Source organism: Anoplolepis gracilipes, chromosome 7 (assembly GCF_047496725.1).
Source record: "Anoplolepis gracilipes chromosome 7, ASM4749672v1, whole genome shotgun sequence".
NCBI classification, from domain to species: Eukaryota; Metazoa; Arthropoda; class Insecta; order Hymenoptera; family Formicidae; genus Anoplolepis; species Anoplolepis gracilipes.
The window spans coordinates 7,521,352-7,549,110 of record NC_132976.1 but is presented as its reverse complement, the minus strand read 5'-3'; the positions used below and the strand labels follow the sequence as shown (position 1 = coordinate 7,549,110).

The 27,759-nt window shown below is 33.4% G+C and overlaps 1 protein-coding gene across 7 annotated transcripts in view; it reads right to left on the bottom strand.

Annotated features, from left to right (window-relative positions):
• Dpr12 (defective proboscis extension response 12) overlaps positions 1–27,759 on the bottom strand; it is a 253,352-nt gene that overhangs the window by 18,352 nt on the left and 207,241 nt on the right. For all 7 annotated transcript variants that reach the window (XR_012047088.1, XR_012047089.1, XM_072896338.1 and 4 more), the window contains one exon: positions 2,653–2,863. Coding sequence is in view for 5 of the 7 variants with exons in the window: in XM_072896338.1 (XP_072752439.1) it covers positions 2,653–2,863 (211 nt within the window). In the remaining 2 variants the exon portion in view is untranslated. The remainder of the gene's footprint in view (positions 1–2,652; positions 2,864–27,759) is intronic.

Sequence of the window (27,759 nt, the reverse complement as noted above, 5' to 3'; positions counted from 1 at the left end):
AATAAAATTTTACTTTTATTAATCTCTGCACTCTATTTTATCCCCTTGAAGTTTATTTTATCAGAACGTAACTTCCAATTCATTTAACTTTAAGTGATCCTGTAATTAGGTTTCATCTTTAATTGTACGGCAAAAAAGAAAATCATTTTGCAATATCTCGTGCAAACGCTTGCTGAATATACATCACAGATATCAACGCTAACAGACTCGACGTCCGCACGACGTCGCGGCGCCTTCAGTGACGATCCCATTTGTCCCGAGTCGGATATTACGTCACCGATCGTCATTAATAATATCGCAAGCCGCCTTGACCCGGCCTATCGATATATCATCGTACACGATTGCGCGCGCACATACTCGCTACGATATAATCCCATCGTAAATTTACTGCTCGGAAAAAAAGCAGCGACGAGAAAGAGAGAAAGAGAGAGAGAGAGAGAGAGAGAGAGAGAATGAGAGTACGCGGATCCTTCTTCCTGTCTCTCGAATATCAAAATTCATGGTGCGGATCCGCCAGATTTGCAACATTCATCGGCGATACGTGTCTCTTCCGAAACGCGGGCGCATGCACACTTTTACCATAATTTACGGCGCGAGGCGTTGCCCCATATGTTCCCGGGGCTGTGAATTACGTACCGCGTCGTACGCGTCAGTGTGAGTGGTACGCAAACATGTATGTATATGTGTGATGTACATATAGAGACAGCCGCGCGTCTACGTAAACGCGAAATTCGCGTTGGTCCGGGTGTGCGGTGCTTGGTAATGGAGTCCATATCTTCAAAATTTAACTTGAAAGCTTAGTACATTCGCGGAACACAGAAGGGACGCTCGGTTTATCACGCATGCGGATGGACTCGCGCTGCTCCGAGTACGCTGGTGCATTGTGTACATATACATATACATATACATATACATGTTGCTATTGACCGGAGACAAGAGGACAGCCATACCGATTTTATGACACGGATTTCTCGTTTGATCGTCAGCGAAAATCAACCTACCTTTACCGTATAAAGGATCGTAGCGTAGAATTTACATTTAATGCTTGAACGTGGCGATCATCAATTTAAATACATTACGTGACGACTGTTTTTAATTTATAATTTTACTACTAAATCACTCTTTTTTACTACTATGTCAGAAACAAACGATACCTTTGTTTAAGTAATTTTATATTAATTAAATAATGATACTAGAACGTATAGTTCGCAAACATATGCGTTATAATATCCCTTGCTTATCTAACGTAATTAGAACATAATATCTCATGTTTAATTGCAGCTGTTACCGCGAGAGATCCACTTGCTTCTTCGCGAAAAGCGACATGCATGTATCAAAGGTCCGTGAAAACCCGTTTAGCTCGGCGAAGCAAGAGAAGTGCGCCTCCTCCTCTTTTCCCTCTCCTTCCCTCTCTCTCCCTCTCTCTCTCTCTCTCTTTCTCCATATATCTGTATAATAAATCTTCTGGCCGACCGAGTTTCTCGTAATCCAATTAAGATTTTCGCGACTCTGTTCTCATCCTTTCACATCAATTACGGTGAACTTGGCGGACGCCTAAAATTGCGAACGATTTACCGTTAAAGTCACCGCGCGCAGGCTTTTTCGACAATGTGGAGTCGACGAAGACTTTTTGCTGGAAGAGCCTTGGGCTTCTTCGTCAGTCATGGCCCTTGTTAGAAAGGGGTTAAATCGCGCTATATATATACATCGAAGGGTGGTCGACGGCGACGAGTGATCGATAGTCGAAGGACCGGGGAGGTTCGTCGTTCACACGCATGTCACCGTATGTATATGTACGTATAGATGCGATACGACGCCACATATACTCTCTACGCAATTTACGTGTGCAAAATGTGGAAATAACAGAAACGATCGTATCGAAAAAGGGGAATTGGGTCCTGAAGCGGAATCGGATGTTGTCGGTAAATGGATGTATTTCTTGTTTAGTCGAGGACATTAAGCAATTTTGAGAGATATTATTTTCTCATCCTCTGTGTAGACAATGTGATTATTATATTGTAATCTTTATCATTAACTTTATAGAATAACTATAAATATTGTCAGAATGTTTTACGCGTACATCTTTTAAAATTAAAGTTGTGAAATTCGTTTTTTCCCCTTAAGATTATAATTTCTTCATTCTATATATATATATATATACATGTGACATATAGAAAAAAAAAACACTGAATATGTAATGAAAAATAAATGCTTTGATATTTATATATATGTAATTTAAAACATGCTACATTATTTATGTAATTTAAAAGTGTTTACGTGTGAAATCGTCCATTTTATTTCAATGAAATAACTTTTATAAGATTTTTGAAACTGATTTTTCTTAATTGAGATTAATATCTTTATTTGTAGTATCAACGATTTTAATATTAAATCTTTCCTATTATATAATTAAGTACTAATAAAAAACATTTTGAAATCTATTCGAGGATAAAATAATTTCCTCAAGTTTATCAAATGTCTATTAATGGTATTCTGATTGAAACAAGTATTCTAACTAAATTTAATCTTCTCCGAATATTGTTACTGGTATTTGTTCGGAGAAGATAGTTAAGAGACTCTGAGGATAACCACGTCGAGGTTTGTATTGATTAAGGGAGTCTGCTCTGCACAAAACACATTACTTATACTTGCCTTCGGTGACGAAGACGAAGATCGATGCCGGCTTAGTGTTGGAGGCGCTGCACGTGTAATTGCCCGTGTCGGACTCCACCGCCTGGCGAATCGTCAACCGGCTCTGAGTTGGTCCTGGATCGGTTTGTACGGTCACGCTGCCGCGCGTGGTATCGTAGTTTATCATCCGGTTATTGTGATACCAGAACACGTATTGCGGCGGCGTCGGGCTCTGGAGCAGATAGAAGAAGAATGGCGCCGGTTGACAAGCATGAGATTTAACGCGCGGATTTTTCCGAGCACAAAGGCCAGAATCGCGGAACCCGCGGACCGTGACATTCGTTATGAGGATTTCTTTCGGCGGGATAATGCGCCTTTGTGCTGGGAACCATGAACGCCGACGGGGTTTCTCTTTGCGTGATCTTGATAATGTTCTCGTTCGCTTATTTTTTTACAAGTATTCCAAAGGACTTTAGCTTCGTTTTTGTATATTCAACTCATATTTCATTATGAAATTCACATTAATTTAATAATTTAATTAGTATTCATAAATTATTTTATATATAAGACTTTATTGCACATGTCTTACTCGTTTTAATTTGGAAATGTGAAAATATGAAAAATAAAAGATCCTTTGTCCTTTTGCAAAACCCTTACGGCATTCAAAAATTGGATCACAATAAATGTACACAAGCATTAACAATTATTCAGATATAAACAAGCGAATCACGAAATCTCTTGGTGAATTTTGATGAGAGAAATTCAAAGAAAATGTCATAAAATTTCATATACTTTGATTCATATCAAATAATGCAGGAACAGTTTATGTTAATATTAAGAAGCGTCTCTAATCAAATTTTTGTTGAAAAAAACAAATCTACTTTGTACATTCTCTTTTACGACGTTTTCCATATATTTTTAAGTAATTAAAATATTAATTTGTGAGAGTTCAATATTTGAAAGGAGAAAGGGTTGACTAAACGGGCCAGAGAAATTGGTTGCAAAAACGTAATTTACATAATAAGTAGGGTTGAATGAGCGCATTTCAGCTATACGCTACAAGCGATGGAGGTCCATCAACTGTTTATTATATAACACCGGATACACCGTTACCAACGTTTACAATGGTCCTCTGTTACACCGCAGAATACAGGAAGGATAGGTGCGTGAAGCGGTGCGTTTAACGGTGTTAAGACAGAATACAAATTTTCAGCTTTACCGTCGTCAAGAAATTTATAATGTGTTGAGCGAAATAAGAGAGTAGCTCCAAAGTACTCACTTTAATATAATTTGTTTATTATACATTAACCAACATCGTTATTTCTTACCATAAAATGTTGTTTTAAAAATATTTCGCTCCTGTATTTTTTTATTTTAACAGTCCATCAATATGCTGTTAAAAAAATTATATATATATATATATATATATATATTTTTTTATTGAGATTCTAAAGAAATAACGACATGTAAACATAATTATAAATATCACGTCAATAAAAAAGAGTCTCGTTTTTACGTTTTGATTTTGGAAAAAAATCACGAAAATTTCATGAAATGTACAGATATTTTTGCGACCTTTAATTGATAATATTTAACTATATTTGAATGCATATTTAAAGTAATATTTAATATTTGTCTTTTTATAAATTAAAGTATGTACGCGCGGTCAAATTTAGCGTGTGCGTCTTACAGTGCATAAATTTCCGTCCAATGTAGCCGTGAGATCAGATATGCGGGATGCTGCTCGTCATCCGTTTATTATAACGCCGGATACGCGTATATTGTGGTGGCGGCGTCAAGCCGCAAAGCGGACGAAGAATAGACGCGCGAAACCGTATGCAGCGAAGTGCGGGATACCCGAGGATTTTCAGCTTCATGGGTTTTGCACGGTAAAGCGAGGTCGGAGAAGGTCACGCATTCCTCTATGTTAAATACTCGTTCTTTTGTTCCATTTAATGTTCCCTAAGCCATCAGTAAATGTTCACCGTCGCGCGATGTATGTACTGGTGCCTAAAAAGTTAAGTATCCATCAGAAAAATGATTGTCACCTTTCTTTATTATCGCTGCATCATCGGTAGAGGTAAAATATATTTAAAATAATTAAAATATATAATTCGGAAAAAGCAGTTTAAAAAATATGTTGTAAACATATTTAGAAAGATAAAAAGAAAGAGAAAGAGAACTATGAAAAATGTATGTATTTCTAAGTTGTCAATTTCAAATTCTGATATGATAAATAAGTAAGTACATACAGTATATGTATACTATGTCAAAAATATAATTTTAAAGTAACTATATTTTGTCCAGCATCTTAGAATAAAATATAATTTACAGTAATATAAATTATAGTGGAAGAAATTTTATTGAGTAATTTGTTCAATTTTTAAAAATAATTTATAGAATTATTTCTCTTTAAGTATATAATATATATTACAAATTTCTTTTCCTTCTTACAAAATATTTCAGCAAATTAATGTATAATTAACTCAGTAATGTTGAATGTTGCGAGCTTTTTGAAATATTATCGTCGATTTTATGCCACTAGAGAGGAATAAATCCTTCCCGAGGCGTTGTATGCAATTCACTTTGTGCTTTTAGGGATTCATATAAATTACTCCATTATTCTCGCGAGACGACAAAGTGGAGTTTCAACGAGGTAATGCGAATTACACGGCAGAAGAAAGCGAATTGTATCAAACAAGTAATATAAACTATTAACACCATGCTAATTACGCCGCTACTTATCCCTCTAGTAGTAATATGCATAAAGCGCATGCATAATGTAAGAAGGACGATAGTTCTGTTATATGAATGAGAATTACGATGTCAATAAAACTATCCCAAATATATGACCGTGAACAAATCCAGTTTTGCATAAATTTGCATTACAGTACCATAGTTTAACAAGTATGATTTGTAAACAATAACAGAGTGTCTAGTCGAACTTTGTAAAAAAAATTTCCTGAAAATTTCCTGATTTTCCAGATATTTTTTATTACATGCATTTCCTAGTGTTTTTCATTCATGCAAAGGAAAAAGAGTCTCTTAATTTTCAATGTTAGATTTCTAAATGTATTAAAAAGACCAATAAAATTTCATGAGACTTCCTTGATTTTTCCAGATACAAAAGAAATCTCTGAATATTCCTGGATTTTCATGTTTTTCCAGAGTAGACACCCTAAATTGGATTGCAATTTAACAATACTATATTAATTAGGAAGAAATGCATATATATGTATATAAAATTGCGCGTAGTATGTAAGAAAAATAATATACATATATGTATGTATAGTAAAATCAATATACACTCATTCACATGTTATAGTTCAGTTATATTATATTAAATTTATATGATATTGTGTATATATATTTAACAAATTAAGCTTAAAAATGTATAGAGAGATAGTCACATATCAAAACATTAACAATAACATGCATATTTCGTAGAATATATACTATTTCTTCTGACAATTTAAAAAAAATTTAATTTATCTTTTAATTTTTACATTAATTTTATTTTAATTACTTTAAATTTTATTTCATTTTAATTGATTTTCATTAATTACATTAAATTTTATTTTAATTACATTTTTTACATTAATTTAATTTAATTTTATTTTAATTTTATATAATTTTACTTTAATTCTTTTTATAATCTAGATCTACTTATTTGATTCTTCAAACTGTATACACATAAGAAGTTTTTTCTTAAATTTTGATAACTTTTTGTATAGCTTCTATTGTATAGCCAAAACATTCTTAATGAATATATATATCTTATATTTATACCTGAAACAGATATTGTTCATCAATTTCTAATACTAAATAGACTTATTCTATTATGGATATGTCTTATTACAAACTATTTCATAATGCTACGACAATTGGCGAAATAAACAGAGCGTTAATTTCTTAATAATGATATTCATATTTAACATTCTGTTATAATGTTTTAAAAATAATTTGCTGTTTTTATATGCCTGGTTTTTATATTTTATTGGATTAAAAATGTTGCGAAAAAATTATGTAAATCATTAAGCTTGGACAACTCGAATGCAAAAATAGGACACAAAGTAGAAATGGATGGGTTACGGTAGACATGTAAACTCTCAATAATCGCACTCACATCAAGCATTCTTTGCGACGATGTTTTAAAAGAACTTCATCCTTCTCGTGAGTGGTCCCATGGTTTTTATATCGTTCAATAAACCGGATTGACGATGTTGCGGGAATTATGTCACTCACTATAAGCTCAGGAAGGGCTTAAAGGCACATAGCGCCGAGCATCAGGTACAAAGTGAAAACGGACGAATTACGGCAGGCAAGTAGAACGAAGTGTGACGAGCGTTTCCAGCTCTTTCCATCTACTCTTGAAATGACGAAGTTTACTTCTGTCGCTTTGCATCGGCATCTATAGACGCGGAATGCGTAGGTAAAGGATGAACTCTACGATGCTCGTTGGACCGATGCGATGTAAATCCGGCTGAGCAGTAGCATCTGCTTTCACCGTCTGAATTGAATCTTACAGCTAATTGCAGTGGATTTGCAACCGTATTCGATTTCTGTGCGTTTATGCGCGCGACACTCGACTCGTAAAAGGAATTTTTATGCCCGTCCATCATTTGCAATACATCATTTCAATTTACATCTATGATTAAAAGAGTTTGGTATTTTATTTCGCTCTGTTGAAAAAAACTTTACTATGATCGTACTGCTTTTCAGATCGTTATAAAAAATTTTGCACCGCTCACTTCGAAAGGGATTAATTGTCGCATCGGAAGATGCGGCATCTTAAAGAGACATACCTTCAAAAATGTCGAACTTGAGTTTCGGTGCCGTTCTTATATCGGAAACGGATAAATAAAACGTCTTTTACGATCTATGACCTGACTCGAGAGAATTCTCACGGAGAGAAATATCTTGGACGTGTTTCGTATCTTGTGACATTTATGGAAGAAAGTAATGTGTATGCATATCGCAAGTCGTGAACTGCTATAAACGAACTATAATAAAATAAATAAATGCTTTTTATTATTTAAAACTGCTTTTTCAATAATTCGAAACGATATACAATTAATACTTTTGAAGAGTCATTTTTCATCGAAGCGGATCAATGTGATGTTTGACATGACATATGATGGAATATCAAGATAGAAATCTCTGGTGATAAATATGTCACGACATACTTTCCGTAAAAGGTTTCTATCTTTCGATACCGAAAACATAAAAAAAAATAGATATGCAATCAATTACGAAACAAAATCTAACATGTCGCAATATATTTTTTTTATAAGTTTGATATATTATAAATTTATCATAACGTAATCATATCTCTTTTATGATATCTATTCAATAAATAATAAATAATAATTATATTGTTGAATATTTTTTATAAGATATCCTAGATGTCGTTACCGAAATATGTTTCAGTGTCTTATTTATGTCATTCTTGTTCTTTGATTGATTTTATAGCATTTACAAAATTTGGCAAAATCACTTTACGAATACAACTTCTAAGTAAATCGGCGAATTGTAAATTGTTCGTATAGCTTTATGAAATAAATACACTATGCGGTAGTTTCGAATATCCAATTATACTTAAGGATTCTAAGGCACTCGGGAAACTCGAGAGGCTGATACAGAATTTTAATCAAAGGAACATTTCAAGCGGTGGGATTAAATTAACGGTCTAATGGCACTCGAAACTTTCTTTTATGCAGATCAAATGTTAAATCGCTATTAACTAGACTGATCAATGAAAATTTAATATGTACTACAATAATATAATATATTATATATATTATATATAATATAATTATAATAATATAATAATTTAATATATAATATTTTAAGAATATATGTTTCTTAGTTTTTTCTTTCTTTTTGTTTGTTGTAAGAAACTAAGCGGTTTTTATAAAAATATTTCGCCAGTAACAAACGTCTCATTCACAGTTATAAGACCGTAAAGTATATAGCTTTGAATTTCCAAGTACACGGATTCTAAGCAATTCATGAGTCGGTGCAAAGTTAATTGCTAGGCTACATTACGTGCATGTCGACGATGCAATTGACACTAGTATGTCATGTTGCTACGAGCGGACAGCACGGGCTCTGTTTTCCAAATAAATACAGTGAACATGTCGCACAAGGCTTTATTAATGAAACTATTTTCGTTTGTTCTCTATCTTTTATATCGCTCAATTAACTTTCTAGTTTTCGTGCGCATTCAACATTTGAATCTGAATATTTTCACGATTTTTAACAATTCTCTTGTCTTTCACTTCATTTCTCGACAGAACGCTTCATATATAACGCATATTTTCTCGATTTTTATATATAAGAGAAAAAAGAATTATATTATATAGTACAAATATTTATATCAATGTTTATTTTGAATTAATAAAATTGACTTATAAAAAAATACTGCGAAATATAGCTCTATTTTCTTATGTTGCTTTATCTACGTATATACATAGTCTATTGATTTTTACGTCCGTTTATGCAGAAAACAAAAACTATGTCATTAGCAGGTGCTCTTCAGCGCTGACAGTATTATTATTTATGACTCGCTACGATGAAATAACGTTCATTCCGAGATAATTCGCACCTAGCGTCATTTAGGTGTCAAGTGTATTCGCTCGTGGTATAATTGTCATTACTACACTTCGTCACTGAGTCCGACCGTCTCGACCGTTTGCAAGGGAAACACTGTGATATAACACAGCATTTGGCATTCATTAAGAAAATAATGCGCGGCGACGCTTTGAGCGCCTCGAGAAATGCAAATATCGTATATACCGTAATAACCAGCTCAACGTCTTGATATAGCCACCGGCCATGAAAATAATACAATTTGTCACGCATTATTCCCTTCTCCGTTCAACGAAATATCCTTTGGGAAAAATAGTGATAAATGTAATGTATTACGCGTCATCATTTGTATGCTTTTTACTAATACTATCGACAAACATTGATATAAAATTAATGCTATCACATCTCCAATATAAATACGTTGTTTTCATTGTAAATAGCAATTTTATCGTAAAAATATTTCATTAAATGTTACGTATCTTCTTCATCTCATCATGTGCTTCAATTCTCGTACATATGCGTTAAGTTTAATAAAATTTATTTTGATAATATTGATTATACGATTTAAATAGTATATTATAGCTTTCAAATGTAATGCAAAAATGACAACAATATTTTTATCTTAATCCATATATTTTCTGCATCGTGTCATCTAACGACTCTCTGATTATGAATGTAAATGGCCACTTTACGCAGTTTCTCGTTTCTGTAAATCTGTCTTGAGAAAGTGAAAAGAAATGTTTGTCCGCAGAATGCAACGCACGGTCTCTCGACGCGATCGTAAAACTCGTCAGCGGACGCTGATCCCTTGGCTAAAGATAAACCGAGTTACTTACGGATTGCGCATGTAGACATCCCTTTTGCGATACTGCCGCACCCGTTATGTACATCTCGATCGTATATACATAGAGGGCGAGTCATGGCCGGGGTTATATACGTCACCACGAACGGTCCCTGTGTGCTCCACCGCGCATGCACATCGACGTAAGTTTGTCAAGCTGCGCGCAGCGTGGTTGTTTTGCAAGCTCGAGGGGCCTCTGGATTGAATCCGTGTATGGAGTATGGAGGAGGACGAGAGAGACGGCTTTTAACTCCTGGCATCTCACGCGAAGAACGACCCCGAGCGACGCGCAGAATTAATATATGGTTCAGCTGTCTCCGGTATCTCCTCAAGCAAGCTCGATAACTTGTGACATCTCTTCGCCATCCGCAAGTTTTAAGAATGATATGATTATACGTGCAGAGATATGCGAGAAGATTGAGACAACTTTCTTCTGACGCGATTGTCATATATCCGCCATTAATGCACCGATCGATACGTTTTTCTCGAAATATAAAAATCCTCGTGTCTTTATTCTTGCATATGTAGATAATAGATGAAGTTAATTATTACACAGTGATTTTATATCTGTCGAAAGCATAAAGCATTAAATTGAAGCAGTAATTATCTTTGCGCTCGAAAATTCATCTCATTACTGTACATATTAGGTATGTACGAAAATCGATAACACGGAAAATTTTAATTTTATACAAATAAAATACGCAAATTAATTTAAAATTATTATGAATCTTTCTTAATTTATAATAATTTTTTTATATATTTACATTAAATTTGAATATATTATCTCGCATCTTAATTTCATTGGAAGTTATTCTTATAATACCCTAACTGATTGTAAGAATAATTTAATATTAATGATGGCAAATATTTGTGTTTGCATCTGTTGCCATTATTTTCGCGAACAAAAAGGAACAGTTGACATTTCAAGTGCTGGATTCATCTATTCGTAGACGTAACGCAATTTCGAAATATACGCAAAGTACACGCGGTTCTGACAGATACATAATTTAGTCTGCGCTCCTTACGCAGTGTATCAAAAACTGAATATTTTATTTTCATGTGATATTTAAATACGTTGAATATGCTGATATATAAATACGTTGAGTATGCTGATATTTATATAAGCTGGGTAAAAAACAAATACGGAAGAATCTTATTAATTTCATCGTCGAGAGTCACCAGTAGACTTAAAATTGCAAATAGAAAAAAATCGTATACATTAACAAGTACAAATGTTTTTGTTTTAACAGAATTTACCCTTTTTAAAACTCTAATATAATTTTCAATTATTAAGATATATTCTGTATTAATGTTAACTTCTATTTTCAAATTTTAAATAAAATATTATCAGCGAATAACATATTAAAGATTTTCTTTATCTTTTTATATATATTTTTCTTTTTTGCTTTTGCACATTAAAAATTACATAGTATAAAAAAATAAATAGATAGATAGATAGATAGATAGATAGATTAGAAAGATAAATAGATTAGACAGATAGAGAAGAGAAGATTCGCACATTAAAAATTAAATACAACATGTACAAATGCCAAGACTAGAAATGCTCACGGAAAGGAAGAAAGAGAGAGAGAGAGAATCTGCTGCTATTCTATCTTTCATTGCGAAATGCAACGAAATACCAAGTGTGGCCTCAATGAAGCTGAGAGAGCGCAGTAGCGGAATGGAGTAATTGTCCATACTATTTCTGTATAGCTAGCTGCTGCTCATAGTCCAACGTGCTGTGCATTTTTTTCTTCGTTTCCTACTCTCGAAGCACACATACACACACAATTGTGTAACTCTGACAGTAGCAATGCAGCAGTTCAAGGGTAAACCTGCGCGCAATTGCGACGTAATGTCCTCGCTAATTACCGAAACACCACCACGGGGTGTTTTCGCCTCTTTCGTTTTCGCGAGACGAAGCGAAAACGCGTTACAGCGTCGGTACTCTGCTAATTTACCGTCACAAATGGGATGCCAGCGGAATTATTCCGTGGTTATTTACGACGCGCCGTGCCATTGCGGATGGTATTCGAAGAGAAAGAGAGAGAGAGAGAGAGAGACGGCGCAAAGTTAAGCCCCGTCGCGCTATCGCCTTTGGTGGCGCAGTGCGATAATAAAAAGCGCAGCTTCTCTCCTCTCCAAGTGCGATCGATACGACTGCGGGGGATCGCGTTTGTCTAAACCCCCGGGAAATTACCGCGTTACCTTCAAAGGGAGATCCGGATCCTTTCGCTTTATTTAACCCTTCGCGCCAAGCCTTTCTTGCGCTTCGAACTCAAGAGAATCGGCTTGGTTGCTCCGACTTTAACTCGCGAGATTATGCTTTCGCGTTCTCATGGTGAGAACATTAACAAACTTTACATGTCGTCTCGAAACTTGAAAGTTAAAGCGTGCTACGATAAACGTCTGAAAGTTATACGCATCCGATTATACGATCCGAGGTGAGATCAACGCTTTTTCGATAAAATTATGTTCTTATACGATGGTATTTTCAATGTAATCATTTCACATTTTTTTTTAGATAAAGATTGGATGAGGTGATTTCTTATTTTTACTTTGGCACGCTGTCTATTCACCAGCGATCGTGCAGGCCGTAGTTGAGCTGCTTTTTCAAAGTGACAGGCAAGCGACGCTATTTGAAAACTCCGGCAAGCCGCATCTGCACACTTTATTAAACGCTCCTTTGTGTGTGGCAACAGCGGCAAACTAGGACGGCGCGCTGCTAACACACACGGTTCGAGAGTGATCGTAGGTATTTTGTACACTTTTATTTCCGCTCTATTGTGAGGTGGCTTGTGCGTGAGATTCTTTCTTTTCTAGTCGAAAGCTCGCTGCGAAACGGAATTAATTTCACAGACGTGTTCTTCTTGTATTATACCCGGTATTTTGTCTTCGCTTTTTTATGCGAGAACGGCTTCATTTTTTCCAAGGCAATTAGATATATATGAATTAATAGTAAGGAAATATCAAAATAAGTACATATGTATATTGCTTCCACATTTCAATTCCGGATGTACATGGAAAAAAATACAGAAAGAAAAGGTGTGATAAGAATAAATTATTATACCTTTTTAGGAGTTATTGTAGCATATAAGACTCAATCATGTGAACTGTTGAGTCTGTCCGCGGGCTACGTTCGGATGAGATCTGAAACGCTATTACCCTTTAGTATATAAAAAGCGGAGCGCCTTTGTAAATTTCTATGACAGGATAAAACGTATTTACGTAATGCAGCGGAATAGTTTCATTATAATAGCGCGTTCCAAGTCATTTCACCGTTATGCTACAAGCGACACCATGTTATTTTTTTCATATTTATTTAATCTACTTGATATTCACATAATAGTAATGCATTTTCGATTACATAATTTTCATTTGTGTCGTACAAATCATGTATAGCTAGTATTTACGAGAATTTAATTCAATTTTTCACACGATACTTTGAATCATTTAAGTTCAAAAAACTTTCTTTAATAAAAATTTACTTTCGATCATAGATGTCATTTAAGTTAAATTTTATATATCATGTATTTATTTTAGCATAGAGTTTATATTAATCGAATCTTATTTATATGCTAAACATAGAAAGTCTATTGAAGAAGGTTCGACAGAGAGAATATTCTGTCTCTCTTACTGGCCTTTCAACTCTGGGTTGTCTTCATAAGAAAGGAGGACAGTCTATGTAAAAGGACAGCCACAGTATAGGTCTGTCATTGTTTATCAATATTTTTTGCTCTCTCTGTTGATCTTCTTTAAATGTGCTAGAACCAATAATAGCGTTTCAAATCTCTATGCATTTTAGGAAAATGAAGTTATCTCATGCATTTATGTACATACAAGTGCTTCTCAAAAAAGTAAACGTGTTGTTTGTCTAATTATTGAATAGACGAGCAAAGTTAATGAACAGAATATACGTTAATTTCACTGACGATAAACGGTAAACTGATATAATGTTAGATTAATATTTTATAGTTGCAATTAACGTGCAGAGTACTTCTTGATCGAAAAATTGACAATTAACAAACGTTTTCAAATTTTACGCAAAAGAACTCGACTATTCGCCATTAAAAACTTCCAGCTTTTCTATTTATTCGTATATTATTTAATATATTTGTCTGCTATAAAGCATTTACGGACATTTCGTAAATTTCGTAACTATTCAATTTCGGGTTATTCTTGGTTTTGACCTATCGCCAGCGTCTTCACATTTGATATATTAAACGTTCTCTTCTTCCAAGGGACGAGCTTGTTATTTTAGGAAATTACACAGTGTTACGATCGCACACGAGACATTTCTCCTTTCAACCTTCTGATAACCAACGAACGGATGTTGATTTTTCAAAGTAAAGCTAATAATGCGTTGGGGTTTTCGTAGCGGAAATAAAATTGGGCAGGGAATTGTTAAGAAAAATGTTGAGTGTCTCTTTTTATTTCGTGCAATAAATTTGAGAGAGAGAGAGAGAAAAAAAAAAGAAAAAAAAACTAGAGATATATTCTTTTTTTCTCTAAATTATCTTCAAAATATCTTTAAAAATATCTTTCGTATATTTTTGCAATAGAGCAGGATGTTTTTCTGAATAAAATTCGCGCGAATTCTTCCCTGCCGATGAATTTTTGAGACACGAACCATCTGCTTGTCGCTCAACGAAACTTGACGTAATTGATAGGAGATTGCAAGTGCAAATGTCTCTGAGGAAAAAGCTACTGCCTGACTGGCTGCTACGGCATGAACGGTATGAACAGAGGCAATCTTTCGGATGATTGGCGTTTATTAGCTGTCTCGCGGACATGCGAACAGCGGACACGCTCGAAACAAGGGACACCACTGCCTGCGCTCGTCGTGCAACGTTGCAACTTGATGCAGCAGCAGACAAGGGGATGGCTGTGACGGCATCGGTACACCCCGGCGGCGGTTGTTAAGCGGCTTGAAAAACGGCCTGGTTTTTCGTCTCACCCTGTCTCTGTCCCTCTATATATGTCCCTGTATCACTCTATCTCTCTCCCCCTTTCTCCCCTGTTTTGCGCCGTTTTGCTGTATCCCCCTTGCATCCAACGTCCGCGAACAATTCGTGAGATGGAAAAAGCGCTAGTTAGGGTAGCGGGCGAAATCGGTCGTGCACCGGTCGACATGCTATGTCGGCGGGATCCATTTCTACGGCAGCTTGTCGAATATTGCGGAACAAAACTATATCTTGCGATAGAATGGCTACGGATATATCCGTAGATATATCTCGAGTAGAATTATATAAGAAATCGTCTAGTTTTTCATACTGAAAGAAAGATCCTATCGTCAAATATACGCTGAGAACGCGAGAGAAAAGTTCAAACTTCGTTCCCTTAAAATTGGTTGAACAGATAATAAAATTTTAATTTAAAAACCAAAAATTAGCTATACAATTTACGGTTATAATTTTATTTAAAATCTATATATTTGATATTATAACTTAATGTATATAATTATGTAGAAAAGTGTAGCGAAATTGAATCAGGCATATAGATTATTTTTAAATATTTATTTCTATTTACTAGAAGCCAAATATTTTAGAGAGAAAGAGAGAGAGAGAGAGAGAGCGCATTAAAATTTTTTACATATAATATATATATATATATAAAATAACCATATTAATATATAAGGAAATCACACACAAAATGAATTGATATGTAATAACTCTGTGATTAATATAAAATGAAATAAGATTTAGATTGTTTATCGCGGATTACACGTTCTGAACGAGTTTAGGGTAGAGAAGGATTAAGTTGTGCACGTTCACAGTAAATCAGTGGAGGGATAGGACGAGAGGATGTTGCGCCTGGTAGGTTCTTCACGCTGGGACCTATCATCAGCGGCTGCGATGAGGACGACGAGCGCAAGGGGATTATGGCAGGTACGTAGGTAGGTAGGTATCGGGTGCCAAACTGTCCCCCAAGTTTTGCCGCGTCCGAAAGGAAATTCGATCTCTCCGTATATGCCGCGCTCCCGTCGCCGGTCGCGACACCCACTTAACTGGATTTCCGTTCGTTGAGTTTAGAGAAGATTAGCAATTCGACGCTCCGATAAGAGAGGGTCGTCGTCGTCGTCGTCGTCGTCGTCGTCTCTCGGAACGGGACAGAACCAACCCCAGCGTACGCGGGTCTGCACACGATTACTCGCGCAGACTTCCCCGAGATTACGACGGCGTCTACAGCGAGGGGCGCCTATAGAGACACTTCTGATCATCGAGGGTGACCCGAGATCGATGTACTTATTGAGTCCCTTACATGTCTGCCTAGTAGTAAGTACTATACATATATCATGTATGCTATCAAGGGTAGATTTATATGTATACATCGATGTATCCGAAACATTTCTCTCCCTTTTTGCCTCTCTTTCGCACGAGAATATTTAAAAATGTAAATATATATAATTGACATAAAAAGATTGAGAATATATATCTACGTAATATAATTAGGTAAACTTTTCTTTGTTCTATTAATTGTCTGTAAAAATATATATATATATATATATATATATATATATGTAATTTATATTATTAATCTTATACATTCTATTAACACAGTCATTGAGATTCTGTGGTGATTCTATTATCTGTGAGTTGGTCACTTTGCTGACGCACGTGGAATTTAACTTGATTTTCGAATTGCGATTTTATGAAGTTACCTAATATTATCGTCACGTAAGAAAGTAAAGTTAGCGATCCGGTAACTCGCGCATTCGGAATCAATGAAGCAAATGGAGATTTAATGGTGCTTTTCGCGTGAGCGTCTTTCAAAAATTACAAAGACTAGAAAAACTTCATTCTGATTCCGCTCGATCGATCGTATCATATCAGCGATAGCATTTGACAAAGAGAAGTTCCTCCAATCCCTTAATCGCATGTTGTCACCGACCTTTCTTCTTTAACGTTGCATACATTCGAGGAAGCGTGCTGATAAATCGAATTACCGTTGAATTGAGTTTCCACGTCAAGTTTACCGATACCGACGATGGTGTCAAAAGGTCGCATTTAAAAAATGAACTTGACGTACGCAATTCGATTAAATCGATACCTCGGTTGTTCAAAATACACGCACGATAATTTATAATCGAATTACAGCCTCGAGCACGTTAACGAGAACAGACTTCGGCGGCGATAGCGCGAAAATGTCGTAGTCAGCGATTCAGCAAGCAAGCGAACACAAACGCTTCAATAGAAATTGGATTTATTTAACATTATTTTTGTATCACGTTCTCGTCTCGATAATACAATGCGCGTTTTTTAATTAAAAATTATTTAATTAAAATTGATTGTGTGTAAGAGATTATTAATTATTAATATAAATTAAGATTTATTATTGATTATTGATAATTGAGTGCAAAATTAAAGATAGATTAAAAATTAATTACGTAATTAGAGTTTACGAAATATCGAAAATATGAATATGTACGCGCAAAATACTCCCGATTTCTTTTTATAAAAAGTAAAATACACTGCATATAATAATAAAGTTATCACTAATTAAAAACTACCATAATTCATTGAATATATTTGTCTTTTTAATATATATTGTGACCATAGATTTCTTTAACGACTTTGTTGACGGACGGAGAAAACGTCACGTCACAATATATATGAATTTTTGAATGTATTTTTATAAATAAAACTATATTTTTTTCGAGAAAAATACTAAAATATTTGTAATATAACATACGGTTGCTATTAAAACAATAAAAATATAAACATTTTAATTATAAACGAAAAAAGATTCGGCTATATATTCTTCATTATGTTTGATTCATCTCGTAAATATGCTTTTCTCACATTTTATAATAGGAATATAAGCGAAAACTGCCGGCAGTAATAACAGATTTCACAATCCGCGTGCACATTAACGCACAAACGATCGCCTAATGAAATTCACGAGATTGCGAGAGAGTGCTTGTTCGATATTGGTGTTAACATGTCGATTGAGATATGTGGAGTGTTAATAACAATTCCACTCCATTTCTTTTTGTAACTTCAATGAGAAAAGCTATTCGACCGCAATGACAAATAATATATTTTATAGAAAAATTGAAGAGAATAAAAAATGTAAAATATAAAATGCACGTATAGCTCTTTTTCTCTCCCTTTCTCTTTCTATACAATAATTATTAAATTAAAAAATGAAAAATTTTACTTCAGCAACATTTACACGATGATAAATACGAAAAATTATCAATATTCCCTACATGCGCATATTTACGTATTATATTTTTATTAATTGGATTATACGCAGAGTGCGAAAATTAGAGATTTAAAAAAAAATATTATTTACGTAGATTTTACACCAGACGCAGCAGAAGTTACATTTATCGAATGCACGTTTGAGCTAGTTCGTGCCGAATGTAACATGAATGAAATTATCACATATAGATGTATGTATGTACGACTTGATCGGAATCCCATCCGACTGTATTTACGACAATTTAAAAATGTAAAAACAGCTGAAGAAAGCTGTTTAATTTATTTTTATCGATGACGAATAAATTGAATTCACCTAAGAGTCATTCTGTGTATATTATCGATTATGTTTGGATCGCTTTTTGAAATGTAAATGTTCCGATACTAGTCTGGTAGTAAAAATAACATGCGCGTATACATGCATATATATAGACACAGATCGCACATAAAAAATTTATACAATAATTAATTACGCGCAAAAATTAATTATAGAATAAATCGTGAATTATCTGGAATTATTTAATATATGTATAAAAACGAGCGGTAAGTGGTCGCGATTTGCCCGAAATTCCAGGAAAAACAATTTTTTACGTCACCGAGTGCGCACTATGGCATTCTATCGACTCCCTGCAAATCGGGTGTCGAAGTGGTAATTGCTGTTTACCGTCGACCCACTTTCGGTTGCGGGTCGAAAAGTTGCCAGAGTCGGTCTTCTCGAGATTCCTCCCGTTCGGGGAACGAAGCCGAGAAAACGCGAATGACGGTATGCGCCGCGTTCTGTTTACCATTAAACAGCAGGCACTGTAATTAGCTCCGGTGCCATAAGATGAACGTCAGGTGCAGCTGGTACGGCGTGTAGAAATGTACGTCGCGAACAGCTCCGGGAATCGCGCCATGCTTCTGCATGTTCTATTATCGTCAAGAAGTCGTTTCCAAAAGACAGGCTGCTGTGAACTAGGAATCCTCTCTCTAATGAAGCTCACTAATTAGTATTCTTCATTTTCGATCCTGTCAAATCTCCGCGGAAGCGGCTGCACTTTCAAATTATCTATAATAATTCTACAAAAGTTTACGTCATATAATATGATTTGCGTGCGGTTATTTTTAGCATCCGACATTATTTCAAGTTTGATACCAAATAATATCTAATATAAAAAGAAAGTTCCTGAGGTTACAATCATAAAATAAGTAAGAAAAAGGCAAATAAGAGAGGTAGAAGAGCGCGGTAAGAAAAGCGTAATTTTATTTAAAAGATAGAATCAGTAAATCGTAAATATAAACGAATGTTTCGGTCTATTTTTCGAACATTTTTCAGCGCAAGTTTTAAGACGAATCACCAGAATTAAGATCTTACAAATTGCATAAAACATAATAAATAAGTCAATTAAAATGAGTCAAATCATCAATGAAAATATAACAATAATGTATTTAACAATTGTCAAAATAAAGTAAGTCAATAAATAACAAGAAATAAAGCTTGCCCTACTTGAACTAATAAATGAATATCTCGCACGTTGTGCGTTTGCGATTTAACGATATTTACTTATTAGATTAAGTAGGACAGTTTGTTACTTTTATTGACTTTTTAATAACTTAACGTTATATTTATCGTTGTTATATTTTCGTGGTTTTGATTTATTTTAATTTATTATGTAAATTTTTTATGAAATTTATAAGATACTTATGGTAAATTTGTCTAAAACCTCTTACTGACTCGATCTGGCTCTTATTTGCCTTTTTCTTGTTTATTTTAATAATGATAATTGATAAAAATAATATATATTTCTTTCTTGTTGGAGATTCATTGTTATTTGTAAAAGTATATTCTAAAATTGCAGAAAAATGTGGAAAAAATAAGGATTATCATTGTTTTTTAATTATTGATATTTGTTATGTAATGTAGTAATGTAGTATTTTTTTATTTATATAACATTTCTATTTGCAAATGAGCACAAGATTAATTTAAATCTCGATGGTTTTTCGAATCTTATCATCATTTCGATTTCACTAACTACGTCAAAAGAGAGCAAAGATCGTGTAAACGTCAGTTCATTAGACGCCGAAAGCGGATGCTGGCAAATTTCTTAAGTGTAGTTGCGCATGTTATCGACGTCAAACGAGTCTCGAGATTAATTAATTAAGTATGTAGTTAATTAACGTGAAGCTTATTAATGGAGCACGTAATCGCGTAGTGGAAATTTGGCGGTGCGTTTATTGGAGCATGCAACTCGGTTAGCAAATTAATGGCAAAACGCTAACGAATTACAAGGTACGTTAGATGTTGCCTAAACTCGTCGAGACTATACATCCTTTCGTTAAGTCTTTAGCGAAATGTCACACTTCAAGATCACTTACAGAAAGAAACCGAACATTATATATTACATCAGAATTAAATTAAAATTAATATTAAAAGAAAATAAAAAATTGAGTATTTTTTAATTATATTCTCGTTTCGACAATATACTATAAAGTGGAACGTCATCGCAAAAACATTTGTTTTTTTATAAGTTCGTCATTTTTTCCTAATATTTATTCTCCCTAATAAATATCCTTCCTCCTCCCAATCCACGTCCGACTTACATTAATCATTATTTTTTGCCGGAAGTACTCGAGAGACTGTCAATTTTTCGAGGGCTTAGCGTAACGTAATTCTTTTACTCTCATCTCGCGTTGCGGGACTCGAAGAACGACAGCATTCTCTGAGATAAGTGCAGATTACTGGTCGGTCTTTTTGCCCGTAGGTCTTCCTGCTGCCCGCGGGATTATTAGGAAAGAAAGGGATATATCCTCTGCCGCGCCTGTGTGTGCTCGGTCATCCATCGCGTCCGGAACGAAGCTTACGACCGACAAAGAGCTTATATCAGAGACTTTCTCTCGCCTTGGCTGACTCAGCCAAAAGTTCAAGCACTATCACGAGGTTTAAGGCTAATACTTCTGGACGGATCAGCCGTTGAAAAACTGATGTGTGCGTCTGCGTATACACTTCCGTTTATAAAGAGCGAATGGTAATTTTATTAATAGAACGTCCAAGTGTTTACAACGATAATATTTTAACTCGATATTTTAATACCAAAAATATTTTCAACGATATTTTCAATACCTTTCGTGAAAAATATATAAATGTGTATTATATATACCACGTGAAATTATAAAAGCGGAAAAAAATCCGTTATGTAAAACATATTTTCAACTATCATATAAAATTCACCAAAATTCTTGTGTACCGTAAAATTTCGATACAAAATATGCTTTGTTATTGAATACTTGTTATTGTAAAATTTTACACGAAAAATGTTAAATGTTTTTGACGTTGTTAAATGTAGACATGGTTATACCTAAAATAATTAAATGTAATCATAATTTACTGTGTATTTCTCAATAATTTACATGTCAAGATTACAGAGGTCCGACGTTGATCCTCTCGGAGGAACGACAGGGCGTTTATTGTACAAAACGTTTTACCTCCTTGTTAAAAGTACTGACGGAACGTAAAATTGAATTTGAAACTTACTTCCTCGTCTTGCTATGATGGTCGCACCAAAGAAATTTTAAGTAAAATTCGTTAAGCCATGTTTTCAAGTTGCTAATTTTATTATAATTATTTAACATAATTGTTGCATACAACACACAGAAATCGTAAAATATTTTAATGTTATCTTTTACAAATTTAAAATTAACACATATAAATACACAGAGATGTAAATATATATTCTTCTAAAAAATCTATATGTGCGTGTATCCAGATATAAAGAAATGACAATGATCTGCGTAGAATGATGATAAAAAGTTTGACATTCTCTACTTCATCAATTAGAACATCTACGCCGTGTTGTTAAATCGAATTTATAAATTATATCCAACTCAAACGATGCCTTTGTAAGCTCTTCAGTTGTAATGTATTATAACTGTTATATAAAAAAGACAAAGCGAATTGAACCAATGACTTTGATATTCTATTGACAAAATACATGCTACTATTCCAAACATTTCATTGCAAAAATCAATGCATCGAAATAAAATTATCAATGATATTATTATCATAATAATTATCATGCATAATTGAAAGTCTTGATTAAATATTCAATGATATCATTTTATTTCTATTTGAAAATTTCGCGATTGTGATTTCAATTTCAAATCCGTTTTTAGTCATTATATTTCGTTGCTAAATTTTCCCAAGGTGTGCATGTGAATTAATGCTGTAAATTGCAAGTATGCGGATGCACGTACATAATGTTTACGGTCGAGGAATTATAATTACGGTGTAACGCTGGTGGGTGTAAAAGGCGAAGCGAGGATAGACCGTTCCCTTTTTCTTTGGGCTTTTGAAGTGCTTTCATTAGAAACTGCGAAAATTAATGCTCGGTTTTACCACCCTTTCACATGTTCTCTCAATTATTATACGTACAATAGCACAGTATTGTACACGTTACGATTTCCGCAAACGACTTGCTCTTTACCATGCAATCTTAATAGCCTGTCGTGAAAGACCACACATGCAGCTAACGACAGAAGTCTGCCTTTTGTTTCAAAAGAGATCGTTAATTTTGAAGAATATCAACCTCTCGGATCATTTTCTGTTTTAACAATGGAAGATCCTTGTTATCTCGTCTTATTTGTTTTAACAATTAAATATCCTATGAGTCTACTAAATGAAACTGAGATATATTTATCTTTTGAATATTTCTGACGCTATAACCTCGACAATAATCGCAAATATTAAATACGAATAATAATAAACAATAATTCGTATTTTTATAATTTACCAATTTTATTCGAATTTATTAGAGTATTTCACAAGAATAAAGTGTGTTAAATACTTGTCATTTCTCTTTATCATTTTCTGACTTAATAAAAGAAGTTATGGGAGAGACTCTGCCGTTTGTACTATCTAGTAAGACATCTAGATGCTCTTTCTTTTGAAATTAATTCTCGGTCTCGTAAAAAGACCATCTACATTATTAACGTAACTATCACATTATTCGGTGGTAATTGCATGTATTGTTACGTCAATATATCCTCATCTTTCATCGATATTGTAAGCGTTTTTATTAAAGTACTTGAGTTCACTTTTATGTATTCGTCTACTGCACGCGAATCTACGAATTACGATCATAATAACGAACACGAAGCCAACGATAACTTCGCATTATTTTTATTATCATCTTCTAGAGAAATTTGTTTCATAGACTATACTACTTCGGTGTAAATTAGGTTGACGAATCGATATTTTTAACGAGAAAATCCGGCAGGTTTCCGCGAAATGCAATGATTTCAGCCGCGAGGCTTCTGCATGGCCGCTAATGAGAATTTTGCCGAAAGTTTAATTGGCTCTATCATAATTCTGTACGGCATACCAAGTCGTGGTTTAATCAAGCCGTCCTTCATTACTACAAGATTCATGCCTGTATTCGTCATTCTGAATTTACTTTCTTACCTTTCTGATTCATTATCTATAAATGATGGCGACGGCGCCAATTATCTACAGCTTAATTTTACCAAACATTCTCTACATGCTAATTATATGATAATTGTTATCAAAAAATATACAATTTATATTTTTATTATTTTAGTATATTTTTTCTTTCTTTATCCAAATATTAAAATGTTGAAGGAATAAATGAAGGTTAAAATTAATGTTTTTCTATTCAGCGATATTTATATAATATGTTCAATATATTTACAGAAAAAAATTCTGTAATACTTCATTGATTTTATTCCTAGCGGTTCGTTATTATTTTATATCAACATTTTATAATTATTAATAATTGAAAAAAAAATTTATCCATTTTGATCTTTTTTTCATCTTTGTAATTCGCCTTCAATAAAGTGAAGTAAGTGTAAACATCCATTCGCATGAATGTTTGGCAGAACATAATGCTGTACGAATTGTTACGTGAATGCAATCGGTTTACATTCATTGCAATATCCGGCACTTGCAGCGATTAAAAAATTCTACCTATTGGCTTATGGCAAGCATATTGATTTTTATCCAATCGGCAAATGGAAGTATCCTGTAGGTGCTTACCTGTAAGCGGCTTTTGCGCGATTCTAAAAACACAACGTGGCAGATGGAAATAAGATAAACTGGTATCTTTATTGTACTTTGGTAGTATGTGAAAAGGTTGTTCGTTCGGTTCTTTCTCTATCGGAAAACTGTGAGGATGGTTCGATTATCGTTTACGTGTTACATACTATTACATACGTGCGTACATACTTTAAAGATTTTCCATTTATGAGAAATGGAAATACGAGGTGCTCTTATTGATCGCGCTCAAGCGTCTCGAATAATTTCAAGTCGACATAAAATATAGTTAGCGAGATATTTTTTATGTTTCGCTTTTTATAATATTATTAATACTACGTTGCATATGGTATGTTGTGTTGATATTACAAAATATGTTGCACGTATTACATTTATAATTAAAATAATTTACGATTTTAATTTTCTACAAATACAGAAATTTATAAGGAAAGACAAAAATTGACTTGAAGTAAAAAATTTATTGCTAAATACGATACTTGATTCATTTCGTGTTTGATAATTTATCAGAGAAATATGAAATTAATTAAAAAATTAAGTTAAATTACATAATTAGTTTTATGTCGAAGCTACTTAAATAAAACTATTTCAAATAATATATAAGTTTACGAAAATATACAATTTAAATATGCATTATTTAATTTTCAAATGTGATATATATACGCAGATTAGAGATTGTAAAATTTTAATAAAAAAACATTATATTAAACATTATACAAAACATATTATAAATTACAGAATATTAACATCATATTAAATAATTATAGAATTGAAAGATATTTTTTGCATTCTTTACCATAGTTTAGTAGGTAAATTTTTTATTCACCTATGTCAGACACAAGCATTATTTTCTTAAAATATTTCCTCTGAAAAAGGATTTCAACTTCTATATTAAAATTTAAGAGGTTAAATTTAATCCTAGATAAAATTATCAGAAGAAAGAACTACGCAAAGAGTGTAAACTTGCGGCTGTAAGTGATACTAATCTTCTGGTTTTTATTTTAAGAGTGAACGGATTTATAAAGTTTAAAAAAGATTAAAACTTTTCCATATGGTAATTAATATGCTCCCCTTTTCTCACACCTATCTAAATATTTTTCCATTAGATATTATTATATCTATCAAGATTCTATCTTGATAAAAAAACATATGTACATAAATTATCATATTTAATTTATCTTTAGAAGATATCACCCTTTATTTACTTACATATTTTTTTTTTGTAAATGTGCAAAAGTTTTTTAAATTATATAAAACTTTATACAAATTATCACTACAATAATTAAAATAAAGTTCATTGCAAATTATATTCAAATTATATTGCAAATTATAATCAAAATTAAAATGAAAAACATCATTTACTGAAAGTGTAAGTTTGCGAACTATAGTTTACAAATTTAAACATTAATGGTATGGAAATTCTACATGTGTGTTTGTCTCTCTATTAAGGATTACGACGATATTCAGGAAACTTTGTTATGATGCAGTGTAATTCAACGAACAAAGAAGAGATTATTAACTCAATCACTATCATATATCCTAATAATCATGACTCGACAATTCTGGAAGATTCGAATAATAAGTCGATAATTCAATATCATTTGTTCTAATTTCATTGATTTTTCAACAAAATAGATGTCAAAAAGAAAATAAATTTTCTTTTCTCGCGATAGATTACATTCAATAGTCATCATAATTATTATAAATTTTTACATAAAAATAAAAGCGTATACGTATAAGTTTTACATTTAAATCATAAAAGTTTCCATTATTTCATGAATAAAATACTATGTTAACGCCAGATTAATATCAGTGAAAATGATACAACATTCAATTATATTTGAATATAGTCATAATGAATTATGTGTTTCATTACTAAATAAACATTTTGCACTATGTGTTTCGACAAATGTACGAATATACGGTATCATCAATCAATATTATTTAATAATTCGATACCGAAATGAAAAAAATCTCATGCAATCCATTTGAATTATGAGAAATTTATTCACCCATTTTCAAACTAGAAAACGCGACGTTTAATATTGTATTTTACAATTAGTTTCAAGATAGCAAAGGTAGATTTTAGAACTAAATTATCCTGACGATGTTACAAGCGCAACGCATGGAATATGAATCATTTTTCAAGATTTATACATACGTATGTTATTCGTGAGTAAAAAATATTACGCTTTAAAAAGGAACATTCAGTATAGCCTAGTTGTTTGGCATTCGCGGCGACTTTTATCCACGTTATACTCGAGTGGCCCAATGAAATCTTTCCTCTGATACAAGGATAAGAAAGAGCTTTATCTCTTGCTTTAAAGTTCAAAGCTTCGTCTGTGGTGGCAATTCCAAAATTTCCTCTTTAAGCTCGGATGGAGCGAATGTAAGCGTACCCGTATCGATCGATAGTTTCTCTCGTGTTTCCTCTTTCTCTATCACTTCTCTCTCTCTCTCTCTCTCTTTCTCTTTTTCTCTCGCTATCTCTTCTGTTTTCCACTCTTCACTATTTCTCTCTCTTTCTGGGATGCGGCAGTTGTGTATAGTACAACATAACCAATGACGTAAAGCTATAACATGCATGCATAACATGAAATTAAATGACGACGTGCGGTGAATGCCAGTTTCTCATGGAGGTATCTAATTTTTATGATTCTGATAACATGTCATTGTGACAGTTTGCCTCGACATTGTATATATGTAGAGCCGAGATGATTTACTATTCTTCTTATCTTGCTCTTTTTATTTCTTTTTCCTTCTTTCTTTTTTTAATAAATAAACCCTGCGTTAAAGTGCGTGGAGTTCTTGTTACAGAAACTGCTTTTCCCTTCGGTCGCGTGATATTTTGCTATAATTTACGCTAATCTTATTTCATTAAAAGGAAAAAATATATACGCCAAGACATATTGCAGTTTATGCGTAATTTGTATTCTTAAACATGCAAACGACATTTGCGAGATCCGAAATACGCAGGAAAAATAGCAATTCTCACAAAGAAAAAAAGCACGACACGAGTTATTTACCTATTTTTTTCTGCGGTTTGCATTGTATCCGGCTTGAATTCGGTCGAATTCAATTGAGAGAAACAGCTTACAGATCACGATGCAATCTCGGTTCGCACAAGTTTGATATATTACTTTTACAATTTTAAATCGCACATCGATACGTGAATTATATTATTCAATGAAGCATGAATTATATCGGCGGTAATAAACAAAATACGCAACATTAATTAATACGTTGGTACGCGATTTAAATCTGAATATCGCTGTTTTCGAGCTTACTTTGCGAAAATATTGCAAAAAAACGGACACGTATGTATGTACAGCAGATCCGCGAACGTTATACGGTGCGCAACGTCATGCACTTTTTGCGATTCGTCGACCGTTCGTTTTGCCAGACCGATAATCGTGCTCGGTGAAAAAAAAAAAAAAAAGAAAAAAAGA